Genomic DNA, 22,326 nt, shown 5'->3' on the forward strand with positions numbered 1-22,326 from the left:
ACCATGTCTTCATCATTAGGCGAAAGTAACATGTGCATGATGGTACGAAGCTCTTCAAAGTTGTTCTGGAACGGAGTCCCAGATAGGATAATTCGCTTTTTGGTACAAAGTTCAGCAAGAGCCTTCCGAATATCGCTATTTGGAAGGCCTTTGCTGAATTCGTACCAAAAGGCGGATTATTCTATCCGGGACTCCATTCCAGAACAACTTTGCAGAACTTCGTACCAACATGCCCTGGTTACTTCCGGCTAATGATGAAGGCATGGATTTCTTCAATACTTTGACACTAGGAAACCTCTCTCTACTTCCGGCTAATAAGAAGAAGAAGAAGAAGAAGAAGAAGAAGAAGAAGAAAAGAAGAAAAAAGAGGAGAAGAAGAAGGAAAGGAGAAGAAGAGAAAAAGAAGAAGAAAGGAATAGTGGAGAAGAAGAGAAAATAGAATATATTCTATTTTCTCTTCTTCTCCACTATTCCTTTCTTCTTCTCCTCTTCTTTTTCTTCTTTTTTCTTCTTCTTATTTATTTCTCCTCTTCTTTTCGGTAGAGGAAACCCTAAATAGCTAGCAAGTATCGTGGGTGTGAGATACATGTGGCCTTCGGTGTCGGACACTACATCCACGTCCCACAAGTGACGTGGGCGTCGAAGCCCGCGCCACTTGTGGGATGTGGGTGTAGTGTCCGACACCGATGGTACATGTATCTCACACCGACGATACTTTCTATTTAGGGTTTCTCCTCTACCGCTCCTCGACCTCTCGACGACCCTCGTTCCCGATAAAATAAAGAGGAAGAAGAAGAAGAAAAAAGAAGAGAAGAAAGAATAGAGGAGAAGACTTCCTCTTCTTCCTCTCCTCTTCTTCTCCCTCTTCTTCCCCTTCTTCCTCGCCTCTCTCATGAATGTCCGGCGTTCTCGACCCCCCCCCCACGTGTCGAAGAAAAAAAGAAGAAAAAAAAGAGGAGAAGAAGAAAGGAATAGAGGAGAAAAGAGAAAATAGAATATATATTCTATTTTTCTCTTCTTCTCCTCTATTCCTTTCTTCTTCTCCTCTTCTTTTTCTTCTTTTTTCTTCTTCTTATTTATTTCTCCTCTTCTTTTCGGTAGAGGAAACCCTAAATAGCTAGCAAGTATCGTGGGTGTGAGATACATGTGGCCTTCGGTGTCGGACACTACATCCACGTCCCACAAGTGACGTGGGCGTCGAAGCCCGCGCCACTTGTGGGATGTGGGTGTAGTGTCCGACACCGACGGTACATGTATCTCACACCGACGATACTTTCTATTTAGGGTTTCTCCTCTACCGCTCCTCGACCTCTCGACGACCCTCGTTCCCGATAAAATAAAGAGGAAGAAGAAGAAGAAAAAAGAAGAGAAGAAAGAATAGAGGAGAAGACTTCCTCTTCTTCCTCTCCTCTTCTTCTCCCTCTTCTTCCCCTTCTTCCTCGCCTCTCTCATGAATGTCCGGCGTTCTCGACCCCCCCCCCACCCTCGACCCCTAGGCGACCGTCGACCCCTCCCGATAAAAAAAGATGAAGAAGAAGAAAAAAAGAGGAGAAGAAAGAATAGAGGAGAAGCTCCTCTATTCTTTCTTCTCCTCTTTTTTTTCTTCTTCCTCTTCTTTTTTATCCTCTTCTTCCTCTCATGTTCGACGACCCTCGACCCCGATAACATTTTTTCCCCGATAACATTTTTTTCTCCGAGATAGTTAGTGTTCCCGAGTGAACCGGAGGGGGACATTGGTCATATCGGATTCGTCATATTTCTACGAATGTTCTATATACATACATCCATCGATATCATTCCATACATACATATACATCTACATTATATATGAACAAAAAAATATCAAAATTCATCATACATACATGTACAGTATATATGAACAAAAATTATAAACTTTCTCCCCAACTCATACATACATACATACATACATCTACATCATATCAATATTTTGCAAATTAAGGAGCAGGGAAGGAAGGAAGGGGGGAGGATGGGGCGGTAGCTACCTCTCCCGGAGGGATCGGGGAGGAGACGCGGGCGGCCGGCGTCGGGGCGACGGCGACGAGGACGGGCTCGGGGTCGGCGAGGGCGAGGGCGACGGCGGGGCGCGCTCGGCGGCGGCGGACGGGCTCGGGGGCGCAGGGGGTGCTCGGGGGCGGCGGATGGGCTCGGCGGCGCAGGGGGTGCTCGGGGGCGGTGGACGGGCGGCCGGCGACGACGGCGAGGCAGGGCGCGCTCGGGGGCGGGGCAGGGGCAACGGCGGCGACGGCGAGGCGAGCACAGGGGCAGCCTGGCGGCGACGTCGGGGCGGGATCGAAGAAACTGAACCAAAATTTTCACAAGTGTGGCTTATATAGACGGAGCATTGGTCCCGGTTGGTGGCACAAACCGGGACTAATGCCCCCTTTAGTCCCGGTTGGTGCCACGAACCGGGACCAAAGGCCAATTTTCAGCAGCCCAAAGGGCGGGAAGCGGCGGCCTTTGGTCCCGGTTGGTGGAACCAACCGGGACTAAAGGGGGGCATTGGTCACGGTTGGTGCCACGAACCGGGACCATTGCCCCCTTTAGTCCCGGTTGGTGCCACCAACCGGGACCAATGGCCTTTGCTGCCCCGAGCCCAAAAGTTTAGTCCCACATCGCTAGCTGAAGGGCTCCGGCACTGGTTTATAAGCGCTGGTGTTCCTACCCATTCGAGCTCCTCTCTAATGCAGGCTTTCGGGCCTAAACTTGCTACTGCCTGTGGGCCTATTGGGCCTTCTGCGGGCCTGAATCCTGCCCCATGTAGGGTTTCTAGTCGTATTCAGGCCGTGGAGGCCCAGTAGGAGGCATTTTTTTGGTTTTTTCTTTTTATTTCTATATTTTTTTGGTTTTTTATTTTTTTATTTCTACTTAAAACTAAATACTTACAGTTTTTTAGTGATTTCTTTTTGCTTTTAGGTCACAAAAATTATAAACTTTTTGTTAGTGCCATTAGTTTTAAATTTTAAATAGTTTAAATTTGAATTTTTAAAAATTTGTGTGAATCACTAGTTTATGAATAACTTTACTATAAAAATAGAATTTTTTTCTATTTATTTTTTATTTCTACTTACAACTAAATACTTACAGTTTTTTAGCGATTTCTTTTTGCTTTTAGGTCACAAAAATTATAAACTTTCTGTTAGTGCCATTAATTTTATATTTTAAATAGTTTAAATTTGAATTTTTAAAAATTTGTGTGAATCACTAGTTTATGAATAACTTTACTATAAAATTAGAATTTTTTCTTCTTTGCTATTTATTTTTTATTTATACTTACAATTAAATACTTATAGTTTGATTTTAGGTCACAAAAATTATATTCTTTTTGCTATTGAAGAATATTATAGTTTTATTTTAGTTGATCATAACATAATATTTTAATTGATTGTTTTTATTTTCATAAAAGTTTTGTAGTTTATTCTGTTTGCTATTAATTCATTCTTTGAGCTAAATGACTCTGAAATTGGAAAGCATTTCAAAATGAACTCTGAAAAGGTTGAAAGTTGGCATGGTATCATCATTTCACCCACATAGCATGTTCCAAAAAGTAGAGAGGGTTACGACAAAAACTTGATGCACTTCGTGTACAAAATGGACAATCACTTTCGAAGTATCAAAGTTTCAAACCATAAGACATGAAAGCATTTCAAATGAACTCTGAAAAAGTTGAAAGTTGGGATGGTATCATAATTTCACCCACATAGCATGTGCATGTACAAAACGGACAATGGTAGCATGTTCGTCTGTTACAAATTTGGCATGGTATCATCATAATAGTTGCGGGAGAAAGTCTTCACTTTTTCTTTGCTTGTGTCATTTGCTTATTGCGCCGTAACCATGGATAATCTTCATTGTTTATCAGGATGCTTGGGTCAGCCTTGACATTGAAGGGAGGAATTTCATGAAACTTTTCATAATCTTCAGACATGTCTGTCTTGCCGTCCACTCCCAGGATGTCCCTTTTTCCTGAAAGAACTATGTGGCGCTTTGGCTCATCGTATGATGTATTCGCTTCCTTATCTTTTCTTTTTCTCGGTTTGGTAGACATGTCCTTCACATAGATAACCTGTGCCACATCATTGGCTAGGACGAACGGTTCGTCAGTGTACCCAAGATTTTTCAGATCCACTGTTGTCATTCCGTACTGTGGGTCTACCTGTACCCCGCCGCCTAACAGATTGACCCATTTGCACTTAAACAAAGGGACCTTAAAATCAGGTCCGTAGTCAAGTTCCCATATGTCCACTATGTAACCATAATATGTGTCCTTTCCGCTCTCGGTTGCTGCATCAAAGCGGACACCGCTGTTTTGGTTGGTGCTCTTTTGATCTTGGGCGATCGTGTAAAATGTATTCCCATTTATCTCGTATCCTTTGTAAGTCAATACAGTCAAAGATGGTCCCCTGGACAACAAGTACAACTCATCACAAACAGTGTTGTCACCTCTGAGACGTGTTTCCAACCAACTGCTGAAAGTCCTGATGTGTTCACATGTAATCCAGTCGTCGCACTGCTCCGGGTGTTTGGAGCGCAGACTGTTCTTGTGTTCATCGACATACGGGGTCACCAAGGTAGAGTTCTGTAGAACTGTGTAGTGTGCTTGAGACCAAGAATATCCGTCCCTGCATATTATTGAGTCTCTTCCAAGAGTGCCTTTTCCAGTCAGTCTCCCCTCATACCGCGATTTAGGGAGACCTATCTTGTTAAGGCCAGGAATGAAGTCAACACAAAACCCGATAACATCCTCTGTTTGATGGCCCATGGAGATGCTTCCTTCTGGCCTAGCGCGGTTACGGACATATTTCTTTAGGACTCCCATGAACCTCTCAAAGGGGAACATATTATGTAGAAATATGGGCCCCAGGATGACAATCTCGTCGACTAGATGAACTAGGATGTGCGTCATGATATTGAAGAAGGATGGTGGGAACACCAGCTCGAAACTGACAAGACAATGCGCCACATCACTCCTTAGCCTTGGTACAATTTCTGGATCGATCACCTTCTGAGAGATTGCATTGAGGAATGCACATAGCTTCACAATGGCTAATCGGACGTTTTCTGGTAGAAGCCCCCTCTAGGTCTTTCCAGTAGGGTAGGTCCCAAAATATAGATTTCTTCTTCCACATGGGTGCGTGTCCCTCAGTGTCATTCGGAACAGCTAGTCCACCGAGACCCTTTCCAAAGATTACGTAGTGTAAATCATTGACCATAGCAAGCACGTGATCACCGGTGCGCATGGCGGGCTTCTTCCGGTGATCTGCCTCGCCTTTGAAATGCTTGCCTTTCTTTCGACATGATGGTTGGTCGGAAGAAATCGACGATGGCCCAGGTACACATTCTTCCTGCATTTGTCCAGGTATATACTTTCAGTATCATCTAAATAGTGCGTGCATGCGTGGTATCCTTTGTTTGTCTATCCTGAAAGGTTACTGAGAGCGGGCCAATCGTTGATGGTCACGAACAGCAACGCCTTAAGATTAAATTCCTCCTGTCTGTGCTCATCCCACGTACGTACACCGTTTCCATTTCACAGCTGTAAAAGTTCTTCAACTAATGGCCTTAGGTACACATCAATTTCGTTGCCGGGTTGCTTAGGGCCTTGGATGAGAACTGGCATCATAATGAACTTCCGCTTCATGCACATCCAAGGAGGAAGGTTATACATACATAGAGTCACGGGCAGGTGCTGTGATTGCTGCTCTGCTCCCCGAAAGGATTAATGCCATCCGCGCTTAAAGCAAACCATACATTCCTTGGGTCCTTTGCAAACTCATCCCAGTACTTTCTCTCGATTTTTCTCCACTGCGACCCGTCAGCGGGTGCTCTCAACTTCCCATCTTTCTTTCGGTTTTCACTGTGCCATCGCATCAACTTGGCATGCTCTTCGTTTCTGAACAGACGTTTCAACCGTGGTATTATAGGAGCATACCACATCACCTTCGCAGCAACCCTCTTCCTGAGGGGCTCATCGTCAACATCACCAGGGTCATCTCGTCTGATCTTATACCGCAACGCACCGCATACCGGGCATGCGTTCAGATCCTTGTATGCACCGCGGTAGAGGATGCAGTCATTAGGGCATGCATGTATCTTCTCCACCTCCAATCCTAGAGGGCATACGACCTTCTTTGCTGCGTATGTACTGTTGGGCAATTCGTTATCCTTTGGAAGCTTCTTCTTCAATATTTTCAGTAGCTTCTCAAATCCTTTGTCAGCCACAACATTCTCTGCCTTCCACTGCAGCAATTCCAGTACGGTACCGAGCTTTGTGTTGCCATCTTCGCAATTGGGGTATAACCCTTTTTTGTGATCCTCTAACATGTGATCGAACTTCAGCTTCTCCTTTTGACTAATGCATTGCGTTCTTGCATCGACAATGACCCGGCGGAGATCATCATCATCGGGCACATCGTCTGGTTCCTCTTGATCTTCAGCAGCTTCACCCGTGGCTGCATCATTGGGCACATCGTCTGGTTCCTCTTGATCTTCACCAGCTCCCCCCGTTGCAGCATCACCGTATTCAGGGGGCACATAGTTGTCATTGTACTCTTCTTCTTCGCCGTCTTCCATCATAACCCCTATTTCTCCGTGCCTCATCCAAACATTATAGTGTGGCATGAAACCCTTGTAAAGCAGGTGGGAGTGAAGGATTTTCCGGTTAGAGTAAGACCTCGTATTCCCACATTCAGTGCATGGACAACACATAAAACCATTCTGCTTGTTTGCCTCAGCCGCATCGAGAAACTCATGCACGCCCTTAATGTACTCGCGGGTGTGTCTGTCACCGTACATTCATTGTCGGTTCATCTGCGTGCATTATATATAATTAAGTGTCCAAATTAATAGAAGTTCATCATCACATTAAAACCAAAGTGCATACATAGTTCTCATCTAACAACATATAGCTCTCCAGAGCATCTAATTAATTAAACCATACATTGAAACTATGTAAAACATTTCAATGCAAAAACAAATGCGATCATAATCGCAACCAAGGTAACAATTGATCCAACGGCATAATGATACCAAGTCTCGGTATGAATGGCATATTTTCTAATCTTTCTAATCTTCAAGCGCATTGCATCCATCTTGATCTTGTGATCATCGACGACATCCGCAACATGCAACTCCAATATCATCTTCTCCTCCTCAATTTTTTTTATTTTTTCCTTCAACAAATTGTTTTCTTCTTCAACTAAATTTAACCTCTCGACAATACGGTCGGTTGGCATTTCCGATTCACATACTTCCTAGATAAATAAAATCTATGTCACGTTGGTCGGCATAATTTTCATAAACAATAAATGAACCAATAGTTATAAAGATAATATACATACCAAATCCGAATCATAGACAGGACGAGGGCCGACGGGGGTGGATACCAAAACCATCGCACTATATAAGATGCAATAATAAATGTTAAAAAATGATACAAGTATCTATCTAAACATACAAGTAAGAATATTTTTCCTTTCAGAAAGAAGATAAGAACAAGAGGCTCACCACGGTGGTGTCGGTGATGAGATCGGCGCGGGTGATCGACGACGGTGAAGACGGGGACGGGGCGTGACAGACCGCTAAATCTAGACAAATCTCGAGGAAAATGAAGCTTGGAGGTCGAGCTTCGAGAGGAGAAAGCTTAAGTAGTGTGGCTCGGGCATTCCATTGAACACCTCATGTGCATAGGAGGTGAGCTAGAGCACCACAAAGGCCTCTCCCCCTCGGCCAGAAAAAACAGAGCACTGTGCTCTGCTCTTGCGCGAGGGGGTATATATAGGCACCTCATTGGTCCTGGTTGATGACATGAACCGGGACTAAAGGGAAGCCTTTGGTCCCGGTTCAAGCCACCAACTGGGACCAATGGTGGTGGGCCAGGAGTGAGGCCCATTGGTCCCAGTTCGTCCCACCAACCGGGACCAATGGCCCACGTGGCCCGGCCGGCCCCCTGGGCTCACGAACCGGGACCAATGCCCACATTGGTCCCGGTTCTACACTGAACCGGGACTAATGGGCTGAGCAGTCCTGGACCATAGCCCTGTTTTCTAGTAGTGTTATACAACTTCTTGTGAGTACTTTCAAGTTACTTTCAACTTCTAAGATATTGTATCCATAGTTTCTCACATCCAGTCCACCATGCATGCATTTGCATTCTTACAAATGTTTGTGTTGGTAAGGATCTAGAAAAGGGACATCCAGAGCCAGAGGGCATCACATATCTGAATTTCGTAGCTAGTACAAAGTGACATACATTCCTGAGAATGCACAGAAGGCATTGACAAAAATAAAAACATGGAAGAAACTACACTGCCTTCTTCTCCGATGAAACCATGGCTATTTCACAACTCTCATCACAGCCAGCGGCGCCACCTTCAAAGGAAGAGAGAATGGGGGAACTGAGTGTTATACACAATACATAATTTGTCATTAATTTAATTCCTTTACCTAGTACGTACAAGAGCAGGTTAAACAGGCAAATGGTTTTCTTCATAAGCATGCAGTATAGATTCACAAAGGAGCAGATTGATAGCACCCATCCTTGTATAATTAGCATGCAAAGGAAAACATCATGAAACCAGCGAGAACCATCTACAATACTAGTGACGGCAGAGTAGCAATACAGACAAATTAACATAAAGATACTGAATCTACCGAACACACACGACATGGCTGAAAACACTAGCAGCAGGAACAAAAAGACAGTCTAAAGCACTAGATAAACCTGATGGAGAATCGGCTAGAGCATGGACAGATTTATCTTGTACTAGTAATGATCAAATGCAACTTACAGTCTAGACGTCGGTGCACTTGGTGTTCGTGGATGGAGTTTGTCGGAGACGATCTCGTAGAGGAAGCAGCGGTGGCGGAGACGATGTCGACGAGGACGTCGAGGAAGTAGTGGTCGCCGGAGACGATGTTGTCGAGGACGTCGACGAAGCAGCCCTCGCCGGAGATGATGATGTCGAGCACGTCGAAGGAGCGGTCGCGCGGACGCTGCCCAGAAAACTCTAGACCGCCCCCGTGCAGGGTCGAAGGATGCAGCCGGAGTCACGGAGACACCGCTCGCCGGGCTGCCGTTGCACGACGGACAGCACGGCCGGCTTCGTTCCGACGGCGGCTCAGCACTTGTGATATGTGAGGAAGGAGATGAAGATGTGTTGTGTATTTCTCCCGATGCTCTCTACCATTTATAGAGATCAGAAAGGAAGCAGTCCAACGAGCAACGTTTCAATGAAACGTCTTGCCGAGCGAAGTGCGGTGCACTCGTTGGAACCAGGAGAATCGGGAGGAACAGCAGGATAATGCTCACGTTCTAGCAGAGGACTCGGGAAGGAGTTGCAGCTTGCCGAACGGCCAGCAAGGTGTGTGCATGAAGTTTCAGTTTGTTACGTGACAGGATATGCCCAAAGCATCAGACTTGGAATTCTCTGAACCGATGCATTATTTCCAACACTGAGTAGATCCAGGGCAAACCCCAATCATACGTAGCCTTTTTTTTAAACCGAGGCAGAAGATTTGCTTCATGTATTAATTAAGAGGAGAATGAAGTGTGAGTTACAAGCCCCGAGTAGGAGAATAGAGTGTGAGTTACAAGCCCCGAGTTACAAAAATGATTACTCTCCAGGCAGAATGATCCCCAATTCTTTTGCACCCGCGGAGATCCAAAGGCGGGCCTCTCCTTTGATGTTATTGAGCAAGATTGGAGGCGGAGTGCTTTTGTGGCTAAACACCCGGGCATTCTTCTCATTCCATATGGTCCAACTGATGAGCATTGTGAGGGATGCCATGGCCTTGCAATTGGCGGTGTTGATGTCGGAACGATTAGTCAACTAATCCTTGACGGAGCTCTCAAGGTGCGAAGTGGAGGTATCAATGCTCTCAAGATGAAGCCACTCGTTCGCTAAGTTCCAAAGACGGATGGTGAAGCGACACTTGAAGAAGAGGTGTGCTCCGGATTCTTGCTCCTGTTTGCTAAGGCGACAAAGTCTGCAATTTGGTCATCCACGCTTAGCCAATATATCGGCAGTCCCAATCCTATCTTGAGTGGCCAACCAAGCAAAGAACTTGACTGTTGGTGGTGCCAAGCCTTCCATATCGAGTGCTCCATGAGAGAGTAGAAAGTACTGAAGAATTGTGCCGCATAGGCAGAGGCCGCACGGGGGGTATTGCTCATTGCTTGTGTGCATCCACACAATGTCGTCTTTGGCATTCTCTTCAAGGTGAAAGTCATGATTGGTAGTCCAAAGGGCCACAAATTGATGGAGATGCTCTAATATGAAGTGGATGGAAATTTTGACCTTGGAGGCCCAAGCATCCTTGAAGAGAGCCTTCTTTATCTTCCAATTCTTTCGAGACGAAGCATCGTAAATGCTCCCGACCAGGGACCCATGGTGCATCCCAAAAAGGTGTCTTGGCACCATTCCCGATAGTGGAGGTGTAGAAAAGGCTTTTGAAGAACGCAATACACACCACTCTAAGGAGCTGGACAGAGACTTCGCTTGAAGGAAAATTTGCTCATGCGTTGCCCCACGACGACACCATCTTTCAACGTTGCCAAACACCTGATGACCAGCCGAATTATGACTTGTCTGTCGTGATATGAAGACCTCATATCAACACAAACAAAGTAGCATAGCTCGTATCTTCCCCGCCAGAAAGCCACCACGGGTGAGGAGTAGAAAAATTAGGCAACCCTGTCACTATCGCCGCCGCAACCTGCCAAAGTCATGTACAACGAAAACCCATGAGCTTGTAGAACTAGTGGTCGGTAAGTCGTCGGTGTAGACCAGAAGGCGCCAGCGATCGCAAGCCGGATAGATCGCCATCCTCGAGAAGCGGCCATTGAGGAGGGCCATAAGATAATCCCAATTCCGGCCGGACAGAGGAGGAGGACACAAACCTCACAAGTCCATGAGGAAACCGTATCTGGCTGAGCTTCCTCGGATGCCGTGAGCCAGACCGGTAAATAGTTGCTTAAGATCAATTTCCCAAAAAACGAAAAAAAAGGAAAAAGGAGTGGAAGTGGCAGGTTATTGGTCGCATGCACTCCCTTGAGCCCTTGAGCTGATCACATGGATGGATGAAGTGTTGGTTCGTGCACGAGATAGCAGCTAAGCCACGCACCACGCACGGGGGAAAGTGGCAGCAACGTAGCTAGTAGCCAACTCGTGCTTCGTTAGGGCTAGCTGCACGCGCGCTTTCAACCACCGCACGTCGGTGTGAGTGGCACGAGTTTAGTGAGATTGTTGCGCGTCTTTACTTTCTCCAGCGCTCTCCTTCCTTCCTTCCTTCCTTGTAGCTACATACATACATATGCGTGTGATTTCAAGACGCATGCACGCACACGATAAGAAGATGCACAGAGCCTACATCGCTGTAGCCGGCGAGCCAGCAGTAAAATCGGCTCTGATCGCATTGCCGGCGAATGTCATCTGGGCGGCGCATCCGGCGGCAACGGCTATAAGGCGTGGTCATGGCAACCATCGGCGAGACAACGGTGACCCAAAGGGATGCGGTGATCTTCTTTTTGTGTGGGCGGTCCGGTAGAATGGAGGGCGCAATACCCAAGCCTGTAGATGGTCGTCATGGTTCCGCCGCCGCCGCATCTGAGATGCACCGTGTCCATCTCATTGTTCACGCCGTTGCCGGACATGAACTTCCCCTGCGCTCGGTCGAAAGTGACCAGGTCCATGCCGGTGGTGTTCTGGGTGTTGAGGAGAAGGCTTAGCTTGTGGCCCGTGCCCGCACAGCCGCGGCCACGCAGAGCGCTCAGTCCTGCCGGGGGACATTGCCGCAGCACTACACAAGGCTCCAGATTGCCGAGGAGGAGGAGCAGACGATGGCCGTGTCGTAGTAAGCCGAGACGAGCGCCCAAAGAACTTGGTCGACGCTGGTTTGTGTCTCCGTGCTAGTGCAGTACACGCCGATCAGGTACATGCCAGAGCACGGACATGTCATCGAGAGAGCAGGAGCATGGTCGACACCGGCAGTGGAGAAGACGAGGAGGACGTTGCCAATGCATGCTTTTTTGATCCGGAAGGGAATCTGGTCGCTGATTTAGTTCTCAATCCATGGGCTGGAACGGTTTGAGACCGTTTGGTCTATGACCAGACCAAACCAGACCAAGCCGACAATAGGAAAAACCCAAACCAAACCAGTCTACATTAGGAGGTCAGCCCATTTATATTTATATTTAATCCAAACCAAAGGAGACCAACTGGAAAACCGATCTGAAACTATAGTTTCAGTCCAAACGTACCGTTTGACCGACGCGCACGTACATATACATGCGACGCCCGACAGACTCCCGACTCCGATCCTCACTGCCATGCACACAATTTCCTTTTCTCATCACACCACCACCCCCCTCCTCTCTTTATTCCTGTTCATAGGGTAAAGCTCGATGCCGCCTGTGGGCATGTAGACCGCCTGAGCTCTGACCAATGGAGTCAGGGAACACAAAAAACCTCACGTGGCTCCCCGATGCGACCGAGGCCTCCGTCTGTTGGAACGGGAGCCGGAGGACCAAAACGCACATCCATATTATCTGCTTCATGGGACAATGTCACCAAGACAAACATGCAGAAGAAAGAGTCGGACTAATTTGAAGATACAACATCCTCCACACGCCTTCCGGCGGCACAAACCAAAATGAGGGTGACACCGGAAGACCTTATTCCACGCCATCATCTCGCCACCGCCCTAGTGTCCCCGCCCCTCCCATCGCCAGAGGGGTAGATAGAGGGGGAGGGGGCCGCGGTCTAGTTGGGGAGGCAGGTGGTAGGCCGGCCTTCGCTCCTGCCGCTAAGTCACCGAAGAGGGGAAGAAAACCATAATTCCTCCCGGTCTAACTACAGATGTAGCCTGATACATCACCCAACCCAATATCCGATACGCCAAAACCCAATCGATATGAACCCGATATCCAACACTCTGAAACCCTCGTGAAAAGTATCTTCTTTATACATGAATTTTATTGATTGAAAGTCGATTAATATCTTGTATTATTGGCGTGTCGACAACTACGATGTGATAATAAGGCGTAAATGTTTCATCCTTGGTGGATTGATGGTACAACCACAACGTTGACCAACCTTGTAAATTTGTACACAATAGTTAAACGTCAGCCGATTGACTTTAGCTATTGAGGTCAGTCGATTTTGAAGGAAGGAGAAGGAAGGGGCTCGCCGGAGGGCTACCCCATCATCCATCTTAGGGTGGGGGTGAGGGTGGAAGAACGACGATGGTGGGGGACGGTGGTGCAAGTTTGTCGGAGAAAAACTGGTCATCGCCAGGACTAGAGGGATGGCAGCACGGAGGTGGGCCGGAGGGTGGTGCGGCGAGGCTGCGCGGGAGCGCCACCGGCCGTGGGATGGTGGTGGCAGGCGGTTTGGCCGGCGGTCTCCGGAAGTAGATCAACTGGAGGAAGAAGAAGGGCTGCCCACCATTTGATCTGCATCAAACGTCCCGAAACGACCGACTGACCCAAATTTGAAAATAGGCAACTTACATCTAGCCATCTGACTGATAGGCAAAACTACTCTATATTCTTTTGCAAGAAGGATCAGATCTATTATAAAGATTCACCGAAAGTACAAAACACCTCAAACATAATAAAAATTACATCAAAGTCCATGGACCACCGAACGATCATTGCCGCCGCCAGAAAGAGCCGCTGACGCGTCATTGCCGCCGCTCCCATACCGGAGCCAGCAGGACCTTATCGATGACAGGCGAAAAATCTTCGTGCACGTGCCCATAAGGACCAGCGCCCTGAAGCCGCAGTCCTCGCCGTTGAATCCTTGAATCGATCTGAAGAACCTGACACCAAATATCGCCGTTGCGTACGCATGACGAGAAGCCCTAACCTCACCTCCCGGAAGAGCTGGTGTGAATCTACGCCGGAGCTCTGTCTAATCCGTCCCAACGGACGAACTTAAGGAAGATATGATGCCGGAAGACTGGGTCGAAGAAGAAGCGCCGACATCCGTCCAAACACTACCCCTGCGAGGATTATAAAACCGTACCTATCTACTAGTTGGGTCCGAGGCACCAGAATCCCCTCCCCGCCACCAGCCGCCGAAACGGCGGAGGGAGGGGAGGCGAATCCACGGGCTCGCTCGCCGGTGAAAATCAAAGGGAGGAAGGTTTTTCCCTAGTCGCCTTGCGAGAGGGCAAAGAAAAGCTCTTGTTGCCTTACTGGTATGAAACTCTGAATTGAGACGAATGCAACCAGTCGATCTCTTTCTTAAAGTACAGTTTGAGGGTGAATTTGTTTTCGAAAGACGATCGCCATCTGTGTAGCTACCAAATTTAATGAACCAACGGAGAAATCGGTCGATCGTTGGTACGTGCAGTCTGCAGTGCGTGTCGCTTTCCAGAGCACCTTGCAGTGGTAGTGCAACTCAGCGACGCACCGCGCGTCCCGTCTCCGTGCGCGCGCGTGCACTCGACGGAGGAGTCGTCTTCATCGTCTCTCCGGCCGGCTATTTATACCCCCTCGTCCTCCTCTCTCTCCCACCACTCAGCGGCACCACTCTCTGCCTTCCTCCCTCCATGAGCGCCATGCTGAGCTCGCTGAGGTACCTGGCCGGCTCGGCGGGCCCGAGCGGCTACGGCTCGCGCACCACCGCCGAGGAGGCCACCCTGCCCGCCGGCGACCTGGGCCACATCACCGCCATCGTCACCGGCGCCACCTCGGGCATCGGCGCCGAGACGGCCCGCGTGCTGGCCCGGCGCGGCGCCAGGCTCGTGCTCCCCGCGCGCAACCTCAAGGCCGCCGAGGAGACCCGCGCCCGCATCCTCGGGGACGCCGGCTCCGGCGGCGACCGCGTCGTGGTGCTCCCGCTCGACCTCTCCTCCCTCGCCTCCGTCCGCCGCTTCGTCGGCCGCTTCCTCGCCCTCCGCCTCCCCCTCAACCTCCTCATGTACGTCCATCCGTCCCCGATCCTCATCCTCCCGCCGACCGTCGTCTCCGTCGCCGGCGATCGCCGTGACCAAAACTGACCGATCGGCTCTACGTACGCATGTGCGTGCAGAAACAACGCGGGGCAGTACGCGGAGCGGTTCGCGGTGTCGGAGGACGGCGTGGAGATGACCTTCGCCACCAACTACCTGGGCCACTTCCTGCTCACGGAGCTGCTCCTGCCCGCCATGGCGGACACGGCCAGGGCCACCGGCGTGCAGGGCCGCGTCGTCAACGTCTCCTCCACCGTGCACGCCTGGTTCGCCGCCGACGACGGGCCCCTCGCCTACCTCCACCGCGTCACCCGCAAGGCCACGTACGTCATCTACCTTCTTATTAATCACCACCGTACCATGTAGAGTATGTATCCATGGTGCTTCGAGATTCACGTGAGTCCTTTGCTGGAAACTTGATGGCCCTCTGCAGGCCGTACGATCCGACGCGGGCCTACGCGCTGTCCAAGCTCGCCAACGTGCTCCACACCGCGGCCCTCGCCGGCCGGCTCCGGGAGATGGGCGCCGACGTCACCGCCAACTGCGTCCACCCCGGCATCGTCCGCACCCGCCTCATCCGCGACCGCGCCGGCCTCGTCACCAGTGAGTCCTCCTCCTCCTCCCCTCTTGTTTCGTGAAAATAATCCGAGGTCGGAAAACACCGTCGTTGTCGATGTGAGGCAGGCGCGTGGGCCCAGGAGCCACGTGTTGGCCTCACACCGCATCGACGGCGGAGTTTTCCGACTCGTGGAGTCAACAAATAAACGTGGCAAATGGTTATCTTATTGTACCCTGGAACGACTTGGCCACTGCAGACACGGTGTTCTTCCTGGCGTCCAAGCTCCTCAAGACGGTGCCCCAGGTCAGCCACTCTCACTTTCACTTCATTCACTTCGGCCGATCAACGGTTTCCACGCCGGAATCCTGACCCTTGCATGTATGTCCCAGGCGGCGGCGACGACGTGCTACGCGGCGGTGCACCCGGCGGTGGCGGGGGTGTCGGGGCGGTACTTCGCCGACTGCAACGAGGCGGCGCCGTCGAGGCTGGCGTGCAGCGCCGAGGAGGCCTCCAGGCTGTGGAGCTTCTCCGAGGGCATCACCGCCGAGAAGGAGAAGGAGATGAGCCTCCCCGTCACCAGCTTCAGGTTCCAGGTCCAGAGCTCCAACGCCGACCGCGGCATGGCCATCGCCTAGGGATCCGAGCACCGTAAAATTAGTTTTGATCGAAGAACGGCTACAAGATGTCGCAGAACCTGAAATTGGAGGCTACCATCAAAGTTAGTGCAAAGTTGAGTCACTTATTTTGGGACGGAGGGAGTATTACAGTAGAATTAGTATAGCAGTAGCATATATACATATACCATGTACTACCAGAGTATATATAGCTGTAAATACATACCATATGTATACTGTCAGTGCAATATAATGCTTAGTGTGTTCCACTTCCAGAGCAGCTGAATCTTGCATGTCACATGCTCATCTTCCCTGTCCATCAATCACACACACACACACACACACACACACACTAGATTACAATACATTAGATCAAATGTTCAACTCCACTAGCATAGCATGAATAATTATCCAGCCCATTGAGCTACATCCTACATAGATACTCTTCTTTTTAGGTTGGCACCCCGCATTAGTGCACTTCATTCACTGTTTGCACGTCAGCTAATCATGGCAGGCATCAAACGAACCGCTTGTCTGTAACTGAAGAGAAAAGGGAGCCCTGGATTTGGTTCCCAGTCCCAAATGGAGCAGCTTGCAATTTCTTAAATCCCACGACGCACGGGCGAAAAAAGTCCTCGATGAAAAAAAGAGAGAGATTGATTATTAGAACACAAAAAAAAAACGCTTGTTAATCATCCGCTTTACGTTCCACTACGAGGAAAGCGCGCTTTTTCAGCTAGCCCTAACACATCAGGAGATTGGCAGGATTCAGCTGGATGGGCATTCGCCAGCAATCATCTCCTGCCCCTCCCCTGCTGATCATAATCATAATAATCGTAAACACAAAGCGGCTTTCGACGAATCAAGCTCGTAACCGAACCTACTGTTCGTACTTAACCAAGTGCTCGGAATGATGTTAGGATATGATTAGCGCAAGATTGGCCTCATGATTGCTTCAATCAGTTGCAGGTTATAATTTAGAAGAAGGCGAAGAAGATTCCTGTGCTGCAATGGGACAACTAATGAATGCCCTGCTTTCACAGAAGTTGCCAAACCCCAAATGGTTTCGTTTGATTGGGAGGTCAGGTGGGCTAATGATGCATGAGTAGCAGCTGGGTTAGGATGGCCCGTAATTTAGTGTTTATATTCGATTCGAGCGGTTTAGTGAAGACAATGATCTCTAGCTACTAAATTTCCAAACCTATCTGATGCACCGTCCACTTCCATTAAGCTGTACAAGAACGCTAAAGAATGACTTTCCTGGCCTCTTCACGCATATTGCAAAGCACAAACTTAATAACCAATGAATATAGGAAAGGAAAAGGAAATTGGTAGGCACATGGTGAACACCACAAAAGCCTGATAAACATTTTGATTATTTTATTTGATAGGAATTGTTAATATCATGTTGCCAGATTTCCTTTCTTAAGGGAATTAACTTGCTAAGACTTGATGCAAGATCAGGACAGAAGCAACATCAGGCTATTTGCTTAATGTAAGACGTTCGAAAAACGTCTTACATCTTGAGGCACTCCCTCTGTCGCAAAATGTAAGACGTCCGTGTCAAAAAACGTCCTACATCTTGAGGCAGAGGGAGTAAACAGGAGCAACCATTTTTGGCAACATAACCTGGAAGAAGCAACCATCAAACTCTTTCTTTAGAGAGAGTTTTTGGCCATGGAACCTGGAAAGCATGCCAGAGAACGAAGTCCTTCAGGATCCATGCTTAAGCGGTCCTCAGGAACAAAAGGTATACCAGACCTGGTAGGAACTGGGAGTCACTCGGCCCAGGAACTCTTAACCTGGTTTACACAATGTAATAAGGGAAAAAAAATCAACATGAGTATCACTCAAACAATAATTATAGGCTTTTCGACACTGCTGAAGCTCAGATATCTCCGCACGAGTATAATTAATAGATAAAGCCGGTGATTTGCAACAAGAACATACTGGAGAAGAACTGAACTGTATAGAACATGGGTGATGGTTTTACAACATCCACAACAACAACATCCGACAATTGAGAATTTGGTTGGTATAACCGGCTAATATCACTCTTACAGTCTACAATTAAAACAATGGTAAGCCTTACAAGCTGATAGGGTTGCAACCCTTATCTGTCGCCCCATTCAGCCGCCTGATTGCTGTTTTGCTGCGGTAACACCACATCTCAAATGCCTCGGTGAGGTCAGGGTATCTGAACTGGTCTGCTTTCTGCATCCATTCCGACAGGATATCCGACTGGTCACCTGAAGGCAATGCTAAAATCAATGAAACAATTGCGCTCTCAATGTTCTGGCACAAGCCCGCGTCCATCCGAGGGAATGCCTCGTCTTTCGCCTTTGCATCAAGGAAGCGCTTTGTTGTCCGGATGTACGGGAGCCATGTCTTCACAAGATGCGCTCTGGATGTTGAAGGGAGAATCACAGAGCCATAGCCAACAGCATCCAAGGCCTTTCCAGTCACTTCTATAAGCTTTGTCTTCACAGCCCAGAGACCTGAGCTATACTTCTCCTCCTGAACCACCGAGACAACATGGTCTGAGATTTCTAACCAGCCAGAAACAAACTCGTTCATCAGCTCAATCTTTGTCAAGACAGTGGTTATCCAGTCAATGTCAACTAAGCTGCGCACAATCCTTTGCTCTGCTTGTTCAGGCAATTTATCAAACTCTGAGGCCAAGAGATCCAGTCCGGTCCTAAGGGTTGACAACAGTTTTGTCAAACCTTCCCTCAAGACAGACCTTACATCTTCATCCATCATAACAATTGCAGGGTCATCACCGTCATGGAGCATGAAGTCAATCTGCTCCTGAGCAGCAGTCTTGAGGTCATCAAAGAAAGCAGCAGCTGAAGTCTCCATGGACGTAGCGAAGCGCACAGCGGAGATGAAAACAGTCTTGACAGCGTTGGCACTGGGAGCTTGCAAACGGGCTAACAAAGGTGCAGCAGCTTCTGGGGCCAGGGTCTGAGCAAACTGTAAAATCTCTTCCTCCTCCTTTTCGTCCCAGGAAGCAGATTCAAGGTATCCGATGCAGGTTTCCGCAACGAACTCGGATTTGAGAGAGGTCGCTGCCCGAAGAACGCCAAGAGCCGACTTAACGGAGGTGATTGCGTCCTCAATCGAATCTCTCGAAAGATACATAAACTTCAACAACTTGACATAATGGTCATACTCAGCCCTCGGGCACTGGACTTCAATGCAGTTATTGCTACCACCAGAACGGGCATCACTTTGACCCAGCAGGTCCGCGAAATACTTGCTCCTGTTGGAGAGGACGGACGAGTGGCAGGGAAACCATTCTGGCTGCTCGCCGCGAGCGCCGGTCCTTCTAAAGCAAACACGGACATCGCTCGTAGACTCGTCAGCAAACTTGTATCCATCAACTGCATCAACCGTCTCCATAGTGAGCGATAAAGTATACACTGGAGATCAGTGGCAGCAGTCTTCCACCTTCATTTGCAACAGAAACCCCACAAGCCTGCACAAACATCATGAAAACACGATCAGTTGCTTCGACCACGGGTGCAAAACAGAAGTGCTGGTTATACATAAATCCTACGGCATTGGTACCCAAAGCAAATAAATGGAAATAAATAGCATGCTGCCCGACGTCCGAATCTGAATCCGATTTAGAGTCGGCATTCAGACACCTGGTTAACTAACTACTCAAACCTTGCTTTATTTAGATTGTTTCGTCCGCGAGAACCTCTTCAGGGGTACTAACTAATGGCACTGGAGCGCCAGAACACTCACAAATTGACCAGAGCTAACACCGGACATACTGCCCATAGCTGACACCTGCCTCTGGTCTGCTCCAGAAAAACAACACCCCAGTTCCTCACAGTTGGGACTAAAAATCAGTACGCGGATGTTGTAGATCCGTGGGCATCGTGCGCGCTAGAGCAAAGGGGAAATCCAGGGGGTTCGTCGGAGTATCTACAACCGGTGGCCTGGAACTGGAACCCAGCAATCCTCCGCCCCGACCGAGCAAAACCGACTCCTAGGCGATCGTCGGGGACCGAAGCCGGCGCCACGAGGGCGCTGTACCGGCGCGTCCTCCCTAACCCGCGCTTCTAGCGACGGAGCACCGCCCAGATTTGAGCGCGGCCGCGGCGAAATCCGCGACAGGGATGATGTCCGCGGACGAGGTGGGTGGATGGGTGGATCGGGGGCGCGGTACCTAAGGAAGCCGGCTGATCGCCGCTCCGGCGGAGGGAGGGCGAGGGTGCACGTCGCTCGTCGCCGTCGCCGGGGAGGGGGGGAAGCGGTGGCCGGTGGGGGTGGGGCGTTGCAACTTGGGGGCGAGTGTGGTGCGGTGGGATGGGAAGGGGGGTGGGGTGGGGTGCACGCGGTGGGGGAGCGGATGGCCGGGCTACATCTGGCCCGTCCGTTTCTGATCGGGCCGCCACCTGGCCAGCGGACCATAGATGGATGTTTATGTGCTTGTTTCTAAGGAAGGGAGCGAAGAAGAAAGGCTCGCTGTCATCGCCTTCACATGCAGCAGTACTAGCTCCTTGTCCTCCGTAGCTACTGCGGGAGTTGTTTGTCGTCTGCCAATTCAGGACTCAGGAGGGCCATTTGGCTTGACTCGAAACCAACACTCTCAAACGAGAATGTGTCTTCTATGAATACCCTAATGACTGGTTTAGAATCATGGATTGTTTGAAGTTCAAGTTGATTTCACGAAGCCCTCAATCCAAAGAGGCGATCATGTGTCAAGTTCACATCCATAAACTGGCTATTTTTGCCATCAATTTATGTCTTTTTGGTCAAGTCCTTAGAATTTCTCACTATTAGTTCTATGCGGATCAACTCCTTATGCGGCCTTATCATAAAAGCTATAAAAATATCAGAAAATAAGCCACAAACCCTCAATTAAGAGAACATGTAGATGGTACTGACAAAATTGCAACCAAAACCCTAACTTACTATTCCCATGACAAATGTGGGCTAAATCCAAAAAATATATATTCATATTAGGGTTTCCAACTTTGAGTCGTCCACACGAAGCAACAAACACATAATCCGGGCGTCCAAACAACGAAAGCTACCCGAGGATGAGATTAGAGTTTCTCTTGCTGTAATGTAGATTAGGATCTCCGACTCGCTGCACCAGGAGCATCTTCATAGAGACCGCTGTCAGTTACTCGCTAGATGATGGCCAATGTGTCTCGATGGAGCAACTACCGACCGCCACCCTTTGGTTGTCTTCAGTTCGCCAGAGCGGAGGGTGATGAAAATGAGGCATACCTCAACTGAGAGATAAATACAATGGGGAGTGGGGTTTGCGACTATCCATGTCTTGCAACTGGTGCCCCCTGCTAACATCTCGGGGGTCAAAGATCCATGCCAACTAGTCAAGGATGTATGTTGCTGCTTAGATGTAGTTTCTACTTCTAGCTTTATTTTGGTATTCTACTGAAGTCTTGTGAATTTGACATTGGGGGGGGGGGGAGGGTGTCCCGTGAGTCCCCTAATTGGTTTGGAGTAGTCTAGCTCTTGAATCAAAAGAGAGAGTTGCGTCTTCATTCTTATGATTCTTTCCCTTGCTCTTTTTGCTTTTTTCCTTTGGTTGTAGGTCTTAGAATCTTAGTGGTGTGAACGCCTAATGGTTTCTATTACTAGAAATAGGGGGAAACCCCTTTTGTTCAGAAAAAATTACAATCTCAATTCTTGGATTAGAGTGGGGTATATGGATAACTTAGCAAGCATTCAAAATAGTATACTTAATTTTAAGGCAATAGGTGATGACCCACAAGTATATAGGATCAATCATAGTCCTTTTGATAAGTAAGAGTGTCGAACCCAACGAGGAGCACAAGGAAATGACAAGTGGTTTTCAGCAAGGTATTCTCTGCAAGCACTGAAATTATAAGTAACGAGTAGCTTGATAGCAAGATAATTCGTAACGAGCAAGGAACGACAATGGTAACAAAAGTGTAGCAAGGTAGCCCAATCCTTTTGAGGCAAAGGATGTTGGGGAACGCAGTAATTTCAAAAAAAAAATCCTACGCACACGCAAGATCATGGTGATGCATAACAACGAGAGGGGAGAGTGTTGTCCACGTATCCTCGTAGACCGTAAGCGAAAGCGTTATGACAACACGGTTGATGTAGTCGTACGCCTTCATGATCGACCGATCCTAGTACCGAGAGTACGACACCTCCGCGATC

General features: G+C 48.7%; 2 protein-coding genes across 2 annotated transcripts; one reads left to right on the forward strand and one right to left on the reverse strand.

The window, feature by feature from the left end:
• Positions 1 to 14,552: 14,552 nt before the first annotated feature.
• LOC123151097 (short-chain dehydrogenase TIC 32 B, chloroplastic) lies at positions 14,553 to 16,424 on the forward strand. Its single transcript, XM_044570873.1, has 5 exons — positions 14,553 to 14,945; positions 15,057 to 15,299; positions 15,410 to 15,579; positions 15,792 to 15,838; positions 15,925 to 16,424. The coding sequence occupies exons 1-5, from the start codon at positions 14,575 to 14,577 to the stop codon at positions 16,168 to 16,170; spliced, it is 1,077 nt and encodes a 358-aa protein (XP_044426808.1). The 5' UTR covers positions 14,553 to 14,574; the 3' UTR covers positions 16,171 to 16,424.
• A 1,672-nt stretch (positions 16,425 to 18,096) lies between these two features.
• On the reverse strand, positions 18,097 to 20,481 carry LOC123150656 (BTB/POZ domain-containing protein At3g05675). Its single transcript, XM_044570488.1, has 2 exons — positions 20,333 to 20,481; positions 18,097 to 19,630 (listed from the first exon to the last, which is right to left on the reverse strand). The coding sequence occupies exon 2, from the start codon at positions 19,552 to 19,554 to the stop codon at positions 18,238 to 18,240; it is 1,317 nt and encodes a 438-aa protein (XP_044426423.1). The 5' UTR covers positions 19,555 to 19,630; positions 20,333 to 20,481; the 3' UTR covers positions 18,097 to 18,237.
• Positions 20,482 to 22,326: the final 1,845 nt, after the last annotated feature.

This window comes from Triticum aestivum, chromosome 7A (assembly GCF_018294505.1).
Source record: "Triticum aestivum cultivar Chinese Spring chromosome 7A, IWGSC CS RefSeq v2.1, whole genome shotgun sequence".
Taxonomy (NCBI): Eukaryota; Viridiplantae; Streptophyta; class Magnoliopsida; order Poales; family Poaceae; genus Triticum; species Triticum aestivum.

What these genes read in the sequence shown, in the direction of transcription:
- LOC123151097 (XM_044570873.1), top strand. Translation starts at nt 14,575, where the DNA reads ATGAGCGCCATGCTGAGCTCGCTGAGGTACCTGGCCGGCTCGGCGGGC. An exon ending in CGCGTCACCCGCAAGGCCAC is followed by an intron (nt 15,300 to 15,409) that starts GTACGTCATCTA and finishes GGCCCTCTGCAG; the next exon opens with GCCGTACGATCCGACGCGGG. An exon ending in CCGCGCCGGCCTCGTCACCA is followed by an intron (nt 15,580 to 15,791) that starts GTGAGTCCTCCT and finishes TGGCCACTGCAG; the next exon opens with ACACGGTGTTCTTCCTGGCG.
- LOC123150656 (XM_044570488.1), bottom strand. Translation starts at nt 19,554, where the DNA reads ATGGAGACGGTTGATGCAGTTGATGGATACAAGTTTGCTGACGAGTCT.